Source organism: Choristoneura fumiferana, chromosome 21, assembly GCF_025370935.1.
Source record: "Choristoneura fumiferana chromosome 21, NRCan_CFum_1, whole genome shotgun sequence".
In the NCBI taxonomy this organism is placed as follows: domain Eukaryota; kingdom Metazoa; phylum Arthropoda; class Insecta; order Lepidoptera; family Tortricidae; genus Choristoneura; species Choristoneura fumiferana.
In genome coordinates this window covers 4,388,629-4,398,499 of record NC_133492.1, presented here as the reverse complement: position 1 = coordinate 4,398,499, position 9,871 = coordinate 4,388,629, and the positions used below count along the sequence as shown (strand labels likewise).

The 9,871-nt window shown below is 37.1% G+C and overlaps 2 protein-coding genes across 2 annotated transcripts; one reads left to right on the top strand and one right to left on the bottom strand.

Annotated features, from left to right (window-relative positions):
- LOC141439618 (uncharacterized) lies at window positions 1-2,751 on the top strand. Its single transcript, XM_074103907.1, has 2 exons — window positions 1-246; window positions 2,518-2,751. Exons 1-2 carry the CDS (start codon window positions 49-51, stop codon window positions 2,656-2,658), a joined length of 339 nt encoding a protein of 112 aa, XP_073960008.1. The 5' UTR covers window positions 1-48; the 3' UTR covers window positions 2,659-2,751.
- An 800-nt stretch (window positions 2,752-3,551) lies between these two features.
- On the bottom strand, window positions 3,552-4,772 carry LOC141439961 (lipase 1-like). Its single transcript, XM_074104425.1, has one exon. The coding sequence runs from the start codon at window positions 4,770-4,772 to the stop codon at window positions 3,552-3,554; it is 1,221 nt and encodes a 406-aa protein (XP_073960526.1).
- Between the last annotated feature and the right edge of the window lie 5,099 nt (window positions 4,773-9,871).

Here is a 9,871-nt window from a genome sequence, read left to right as displayed (position 1 = left end):
CATTATAATTCCGTTTTTTCCCCGAAGCACATTCTGTCTATATCTAAAATGAAGTATTTCGGGCTCTTTTTGTTAAGTGTCATAGTTATGGTAGAGTGCAATCATTTGTTTTTTGGTACCAACGTCAATAGACCTATGGTGTACCATAAAAATGCGGAGTATAGTTCAAAAGTGTTCAGGAAGCGAGTTGAAAATGTATACGTTTCTGTGCCTTCTTTATATAACGGTACTCCGCGCCCAATTCAAGTAAGAACTTTATAAGTATTCCTCAAATAATTTACCACTGCAGGGACTTACAGGAAGCTAAAGTGGCAATGGGCGGACCACATCGCTGGAAGAACCGGACGAACCGGATCGACCACGAACCGGAAGACGAAGCGTTCGCAGGCCTCCCACCAGGTGGACTAACGACATCGTGAGAGTTGCGGGCTACTGGTGGATGCAAGTGGCGGGTTGTCATTCATTGTGGCGTTCTAAGCAGGAGGCCTTTTTTCAACAGAGGACGTCTTCCGACGTGATGATGATGATGATGATGATGATGATAATGATGGTACAGGCTTTCTCTCAGAATGAGACTTCGGTTGGGTTGTACTTTCCATGCGAGTCCAGTGCGGATTGAAGTTCTTTGTAGCTGTCTGCCAGTGGGAGGGTTATCTCACGAAATTGTCCTTCATAGTAACGTGCACTTTTTTCTAATGCATCTTCGCACAAAAGTTCTGCAAAGCTTACAGCTGTGGACCTGGGTTCTAACCCAGGACCTTTTTTTTGAGAGTCGTAGTTCAAACTACATATGTACCATCAGCCAAATAAGTGGTCTATCAATTTTTAAACAAGTTCCTATCAAATGAATGTGTCGCTAAAGTCGAACTTTCAAGTTGACATTATTGGCATTGTTGTTTTATGGCATGCCAACGATTATCAACTTAGGGTGGTAGACCACATATTTGGCTGATGGTATGGTCAAGGACCTTATTTCATGAGCCACCATGGAACCATTTCACAGTAAACGTCATAGTGACATCGCATCAATTAACAAGGAAAATCATAATGACTTCTTCTTTGAAAATTTTCCATTTTTTTTATTCGACTGGAGGGCAAACGAGCAAGTGGGTCTCCTGATGGTAAGATATCACCACCGCCCCTAAACATCTGCAACACCAGGGGTATTGCAGATGCGTTGCCAACCACAAAGCCTAAGATGGGATACCTCAAGTGACAGTAATGAATGGCTCATGAATTATCCATGACTGTACAGTGGAACAAATTGAGTCAAGACCCAGGGTGGAACCTTTGTGCTAGTAATGTCATGTTGACATCTCATACTTTTATCAAGGAAATTATAGTAAAACTGATTATTAAAATACCGCACACTAAGGGGCTGTTTCACCATCCATTTATTACTGTTAACTGACGGTTAAATGTGATGCCGTCTCTATTTGTTTTGTTCGAATAGAGGGAGACGGCATCATATTTAACCGTCAGTAAACACTAATCAATGGCTGGTGAAACAGCCCCTAAATCTACCGAACAACGGATAAACTGATAGTGTCTTTTCCAACCTCGACATTGGCGGAATCATCGATGTATCGATGGAGCTATACTTACAAGAATTGAATCGAATTGATTGTTAAAAGGTTCCACCATGGGTCATGATTAAATTTGTTCGACTTTACATACGTTACCATGATTATGTATTTTTGTTCGTTAATAAAAGAAGAAAGAAGAGAATAAAAACCGGCCAAGACCGTGTCGGACACGCCCAAAATAGGGTTCCGTAGCCATTACGAAAAAAATAAGTCATATTTTTTCTAAGAATTTCGTATTTTATACGAAATCTTCCATAGTTTAGGTATATTTTATACCTTAGGCTGCTATTTACTCTAAAACTACTAATAATTCTCAAGCAAACTTAACCGTTATAGTTTTCCTTGAAAGTTTGATATTACTACCATCCTGAATTGTTTCAAATTTTTCCACCCACTGGTTTAGATTTTAGAGGGGGGGGGGGGACGCTCGATTTTAATGTAAATTTGCACTTTAAAGTTGGATATTACGCAAACAAATCGCTGAATCGAAAAATCTTAGCAAACCCCTAATAGTTTTAAAAGACCTATGCAACGATACCCCACACTATAGGGTCGGATGAGAAAAAAAAATCACCCCCACTTTACGGCTATGGGAGGTACCCTAAAGAAATATTTTTCTGAATTTTTAATTGTAGTATTTTGTCAGCATAGTTTACATACATATTCCTGCAAAATTACAGCTTTCTAGCATTTATAGTGCCTAAGCAAAGCCGCGGACGGACAGACAGACATGGCGAAACTATAAGGGTGCCGTTTTTGCCATTTTGGCTCCGGAACCCTAAAAATGAGCAAAATGCGGCACAAAGTGAACAGTAACAGTAATGGAAGTAGGTATAATCCTCATCATCAGCTGGACGACGTCCACTGTTGAACGAAGCCCTTAAAATAAAACATTGTGTTGGTGTTATGTTTACATTGAATTTATTTGCAGGGTGTAATGGCATACGACTTGACCCACTCAGGCGCATCAGCCAACGTAACTCAAGGAGGCTTGGGCTACAACTACATTAATATCAGGATGAAAAGTGACAGGGGCGAGAAACTAAACTATGACATTTACATTTATGCTTAATAATCATAATCAGCACAAGCCTGCTTTTTACTTCTTCTAATTGAACATTGAAAAATATACTACATGATTAAAGTCATTATGAATTTTAAAAAACCTTGTTTCATTTTAAAAATCAGTAAGTACGTGCTAGCAAATAAAAACTGTTGTGAAGGAGCTCTTTTGAAGCATTAAAAGTAAGTACTTGGGCGACCGAGCTTTGCTCGGGCTACAACTCGATAACGGAGATAAGACCAAGCTAGATCGATTTTTTATCCCTGAACACCCCTACATACTAAATTTCATCGAAATCGTTGGAGCCGTTTCCGAGATCGCCGATATATTTATATATACAAGAATAGCTTGTTTAAAGGTATTTAGATGATGGTTGTCCCGCTTACTTATATAAATCTAGTCAGCCAGTATGCTAGAGTAGTAAAAAGCCACTTCCAAGATTGAAGCACACAATAAAAAAAAATAAAAATAAAAAAAAATATATAAATATCACGGGACAATTCACACCAATTGACCTAGTCCCAAAGTAAGCTTAGCAAAGCTTGTGTTATGGGTACTAAGCAACGGATAAATATAATTATATAGATAGATACATACTTAAATACATATTAAACACCCAAGACCCGAGAACAAACATTCGTATTTTTCATACAAATATCTGCCCCGACACGGGAATCGAACCCGGGACCTCAAGCTTCGTAGTCAGGTTCTCTAACCACTAGGCCATCTGGTCGAGCTAATACGAGTAAAGGGCAGAAAAAAAAGTGAAAAAGAATCCAGATAGTATTAATTTATTATGGTCAACATAGTATATAAGATACGTTTAAAAATGGTGAGAAAGTGATTCTCGTTTTAGAACTATTACTTTTAATAAGCTACTAATTTTCAATATACATATTTGCTCAAGCATGTTCTTTTAGGATTTTAAACATGGTTGGGTATAAATATATAGGTAGACTTTTAGCCCAGACGAAATCTAAATGCGACCATAACTTTGGTTCTAAGACTTCATAGTGTATAACGTTAGACAATCTATCTCTTAGATTTTCTACGTCCTTAACTTTTGACAATTGATCATTTTTACCAGCAACCAAAGCCATTTTTGCTGTAATGGCACTCAAATCGTAATCTGGAGGAGCTGTCGAACCGTATTTAGCCAAATTCTTTATCGTCCCATAATCGTACTGGCTGAATCTTTTGCGTAGATATACTTGATCGAAATGCACCAAGGATTTCCTCGAAGTTGCTGCCGGATAATGGCCGAATATGGTTCTCAAAAATTCAGATTCGATATTACTAGGATCAAATCCGAAAGCCGGGAAGACTACTCCGTAACCGCAAAAAGCATAACTGATGAGCCCTTTACTGCAGATCAACGTAATGATATTAGACAAAGCCTTGCGATCTTGCAAAATTTCCTCCATACCGAGACTTTTGAACAGTAGAGAGATTGCAGGACCCACATCTGTTATAAGAGATATAGGAGGGGCTAGATTGCTCAAAAAAGCAATCGGAGCCAACGATATTGTCACTTTTATCTTTTCGTTGTATTCTGGTCTTGTTGACGTCAGAGCGTAATGCGCAGCGGTTCCCTGAGAATGACCAACCGTAGCAATGCTGTCTTCACCAGTTTTATCACAAATAAAGTCTATCGTAGCAGCGAGGTCGTAGTATCCGATCTCGTGGAAACTGAAATTCCAAAACTCTTTGTCTGTGTCAGGATCTAGGTTGATGTGGCGTCGTCCATATTTATTTCCTCTGCTGTTTCCAACCCAAACGTCATATCCGGCGTCGGCTAACGTAATTGCAAGAGAAATTTTACCCCTTATAATGAACGTGTCACAAATATCATCAAGGCCATGGAGCAGAAGCACCGGAGGTCCATTTCCCGGGAGGTTGAATAGCGTCAGAATGTATCCATCTTCAGTGGTCAAGTCGTATTGATCAGCGCTATGACCATATTTCGTTGCCAGTTGTGTAAAATTCAGCTTCCCATCTTCAGATAAAGTGGCGTCGGAAATGTTTGCAAATATTGAATCGAATTCATCTGCATAACTAGCCGAAGTAATATCATAATATGAAAATATAATACACGTAACTAGTAATAATTGTCGTGTCATCATTTTGATAACTTCACAAGCCAATAAATGTGGATTTTTCAGGCGCATTTCTTATACCGTTGAAGTTTGTTCTTAATTTGCATTTTCTTTTGTAAGATGTAACATTTGTTTCAATACTAGCGTCAAATTTGCGAAAATACGAATGTTTGTGTATGTGCGAAGATGTGTAATAATAAAAAAAGGAAAAACCGACTCCAAAATAATAAAAAAAATAACAAAAAAAATTGAACCGACTACAAAACCCTTAAAAATATATTTCTAGGTAGGCACCTTCTAGCTCGAAGTCGGTGCCTCAGCACGAGCCAGCAGGAATAGAACAATAGTCGTCTACCTTACCTACATACTATGGGTTTCAATCGATCCTGCTGGGTCGTGCTGAGTCACCAACTTTGAACTAGAAATAACCCTACCTAGAAATATATTTTCAAGGGTTTTGTAGTCAGTTCCATTTTTTGTTATTTTTTTGGAGTCAGTTTTACTTTTTTGTTATTTTTTTATTATTTCTCAATTTTTAGTTATTTGTAGCCAAAGAACATCTCACAACGATTCCATGAAGCCCAAACACGGCTTAGTTTCGTTGTTTTATAACAGAGTTCCGTTGCCTACCTTCCGGCTTCAGCATCAGATCAGTTCGAAAAAATCATTAGGGTAAGGCCGCGAATTTTAACCAATGTGACATAGAAATAACATAAAAAAAAATACGTGACGTTACCATAAAACGTAACGCAAATTTTTATAAAGCCGAGATCAAACTGGTAAAAATTCCCATTAGATAACGTATGTATGAAAAAAAAATACATGTCATATAATAAAGTGAAGTTTTTATTTTTACTAAAACTTTCTGACGATACTGATCTTAAATCTGTCCTATATGAGATCTATAGAGCTAAACATGAGAATGTGGAAGTAGAAGTACCCTCTAGTTGACGAACATCTTTCCAAAAGTGTATCTTTACATGCCTCTCTAACACTGCCAATAAGGTGCACATTTATAAGCATGACGAATTTGGATGTGGTTTTTTTTTTATTCGACTGGATGGCAAACGATCAAATGAGTAAGAGATCACCACCGCCCATAAAAATCTGCAACGCCAGGGGTATTGCAGACGCGTTGCCAACCTAGAGGCCTATGATGGGATACCTCACGTGCCAGTAATTTCACCGGCTGTCTTACTCACCACGCCGAAACACAACAGTGCAAGCACTGCTGCTTCACGGCAGGATTAGCGAGGAAGATGGTGGTAGCAATCCGGGCGGACCTTGCACAAGGTCCTACCACCTAGTTGTGAGCATGCTTGTGACTTCGACTGTATAAGCTATTAAATACCTCAAAGAAATGGCCAAAACCCTAAATCACAGGTTTTACCAATTTAGGAAGTAGTATCTTAGTTAAGTGGACAATGTAAAAGGATGTTTTTGGAACTAAATTATTATGATTATTAAGTTTAGGTAACAAATGAACTGAGTAGGTAAGTGAATCTCTCCGTTTGTCTCTCACTTTAAATACGCTATGCATGTAGCAGGACGTGAACACAGAACTCGCCACAATTCTCTTGTGCCGATCCCTGCACCTACAGATTAAAATTTATTTAACTTCAAAATATCCATCGAACTAACTTACTGTGCGTGCAGCAATTGGAGACCTAATAATAAACTGGTGTAAGTTAGAATTTTTCTGTGTGAACTTCCCTTTACCACATTTTTTCGTTACGTTATGTACAAAATACGTAGCATTTTGTAAAAATGTAACGTAATCGTAACGAAAGTGTAACGTATTTTATACAAAAAATCGTTTATCATGGTGAATAACGACATTTTGAACATAATAACACATGCCACTTACATGGAAAAGATTACCCTATCGTATGAAAAAACAACCAGTTAAAAATAATGACTACTTACCCTTAAAATCGAACAAGCACTTTCGACGTTTTTTCGAAAAAAATCCTCCGCGTCACTTTTGATGGCTGTTTGTCAACAAACTGATGAGATTTATTTATCTCATCGATGTTGCCCTATTAGAGTATTAGTTGCCAGTGTACAAAAACAAATTTCTACCGAAATTGGCGTTAAAGGTAGCTTAATTAAGCGTCACCTAAGTATTCGTAACGAAAACGTGGTTTTTTGGCACGTGAAAAGAAATAAATATAAAACATGAAAATTATTTGATTATCATGATTCCGCAATCGGTAGGACTATCGTTATATCATAAAATTTTGTTTAAACAAAATCATGATCATGAGAAGTTAAATAGCATGAAAATAATAAGGTATTAAGTACTCGTGGTCAAAAAAAATAGTCAATTTTCGTTACGTTTTGGACGGTAATATATTTTTATTATTTTTTTAACAGGGTTTAAATCAATTATCTCATTTGCGACCTTGAGAGTTTATATCGTGTCATATAATAAAAAAAAATTAAACCTCTAGGTGTTATCAGTTTTTTTTTATCAGCGTTCCAAATTTGAAACGTCCAAATTGGTCAAAATTCGCGGCCTTACCCATTAACTTAAAGCTCCTTCTTAGTCGCTTATCTAGGTATATTTATCATGATCGTTTCGGTTTGTCTCATGACGAGCGAGCATTACTTAGCTTTGACGAGTTCCATTGGTCATCTACGGTCTTCTTCATCAGGCCCAGTTGACCAAATGATACTTTTTGAATGTAAATGCTTATCGTAATGCTAATAATGCCAAAATGGCCATAGGTGTGCCTATAAAATTTGAGGTTTGCCCTCGACTTCTCTAAGATCCCATCATCAGATCTTGATTTGATGACAATGGGACCACCTCAGAAGAGTAGGTACCCTTTCGAATAAAAAAATAAATTTGAAAATCGGTCCACAATTTACTGAGTAATCGACGAACATAAATAAAAAAAAATACGAACATTGGAACATACGTAAAACCTCCTCCCTTTTTGAAGTCGGTTCAAAAAAAAATACAATTAACACCAATTGACCTAGTCCCAAAGTATGCTTAGCAAAACTTGTGTTATGGGTACTAAGCAACGTATAGATATAATGATATAGATATAGATACATACTTACATAAACACCCAAGACCCCGGGAACAAACATTCGTATTTTTCATACAAATATCTGCCCCGACACGGGAATCGAACCCGGGACCTCAAGCTTCGTAGTCAGGTTCTCTAACCACTAGGCCACCTGGTCGTCATGTGTGTGTTCATAATTACCCTTTTTTTACATCAGATGACTCGGTGGATTTCAATGAAATATCCCATGAAAATAGATGAATTTTTGGAATTATATACTCGAATGTACATATAAAGGCTACTTTTCATCGCAATATTTCTATGTAAACTCTCAAAAAGTTTCCATATAACGTAAACATATATTTTATTTCGGAGATTCCCATTAAAATTTCAATTTGTCAAGCGGGCTTGGTTTATACGAGCGAAGACGCTAGTAAAGACTAGTGTTAGGTAAGTTAAAAATAGGCTATGTCCGAGTTGAAGTCGTAGGTATATGGTTCCGTCCAAATTGTTATTACCTACCTATGACTATTTAGCCCTGCTCCTTAGCAAAATGTATGCAGTGTGATTCCCGTTTAGATAGATAGTTACCGACGGACTGACATAAAAAGTTTAAATTTTAAATTTTTCGACATCTGTAGTATTTGGCTGGGTTCGTGGATTTTTCTCTCAGGTAGATAATCTACATGAAACTAAATATGTTGTATTTTTTAAAGTATTAACCTTAGCGGTCCCCCGACACCAACAACGCTTAGATAAAAAAATATTACTAGATACTTTATACTAAATTAACTTAGGCTAATTTTGCGGGAAATCAGCATAGTCCCCGCGGGATAGGGATAAACGAATTCTTCGCAGATGAAGTCGCGGGCAACAGCTAGGTAGCGCATAATTATTTTTTACTTTTTAATTGTCTTTTCAAGCAGCGTTTTTTTTTGGGCGTTTTTATTTTTATTTTTGCTGGCGTTTTTTTAAGTCGGGGGTTTTTTAAATTTAAGTTTTTATTTCATTTTTTTAAACTTTGATATTTTTTTTTAAAGTGTACTAGTGTGTTGGATATCCTGACTGCAGCATCAGCTCATCTTGTTGCCACCATTGCATTGTATGTAGAATCAGATAATGATCAAAAGGAATTAAACACGACATATCTGCTATTATTTTTTCAAAAGTATACTGGTGTGCTGAATATCCTGGCTGCAGCATCAGCTCGTCGTGTTGCCACCACTGCATTGTTTATAGAATCAAATACTGATCAAAACGAACCCAAACACGATATATCTGCTATAGTTTTATTAAGAGTGTACCTACTAGTGTTCTGGATATCCTGGCTGCAGTATCAGGCCGAGAATTCCATAATCTTGCGTAGCTATATAGCATACATGGGTGTTTCAAATTTTAGGTCCCAAATATGTTTGAAAGTAAAGTAAATATCCATTATGCGTCTAAGATTCCTACGGCAGCGAACAAAAGAGCTGATGATCTTGAAACGGCTGAACCGATTTTGATAAATCATGTCTAAGATCCATCGCTAGAAAACCAGCTTTCAAATAAAAAAAAACCGCACTCAAATCGGTCCACCCGTTTAAGAGCTACGGTGCCACAGACAGACACACAGACACACATAGCGGTCAAACTTATAACACCCCTCTTTTTCGTCGGGGGTTAAAAAAAAATACTAGTCTACAATATCAAGGTGCGACCGATAAGAGAGCAGGACAAAAACGTGCAAAATAATCAAGATAGTCGTTTTTTTATTGTTGTAAACATATAAAATACGTTTAAAACGAATCAAAAGTGGTTACCGTTTCTGGATCTACTAGATACTGTATTTGATACATAATGGAGCTTTGATTAAAAACTAAAATTAACTTTAATAACAGCTTTAAACGATAGATTTACAAAAGCGTCTTAAAGCTTAAAGTGGCAATAATAACAATGAAGCCGGTAGACCTATAAAAGCGAAGTCTAAGAGATAAAGCCTACTAAAATTAATAGCAAAATTACATACAAAGTATGAAAAAGTATGAAAAGTATAATCCTGCGCCGTAACAGATACTTAGTAGGATTATTATGTACTGCAATGAGTCGTTCATTCGCTTATCTTAC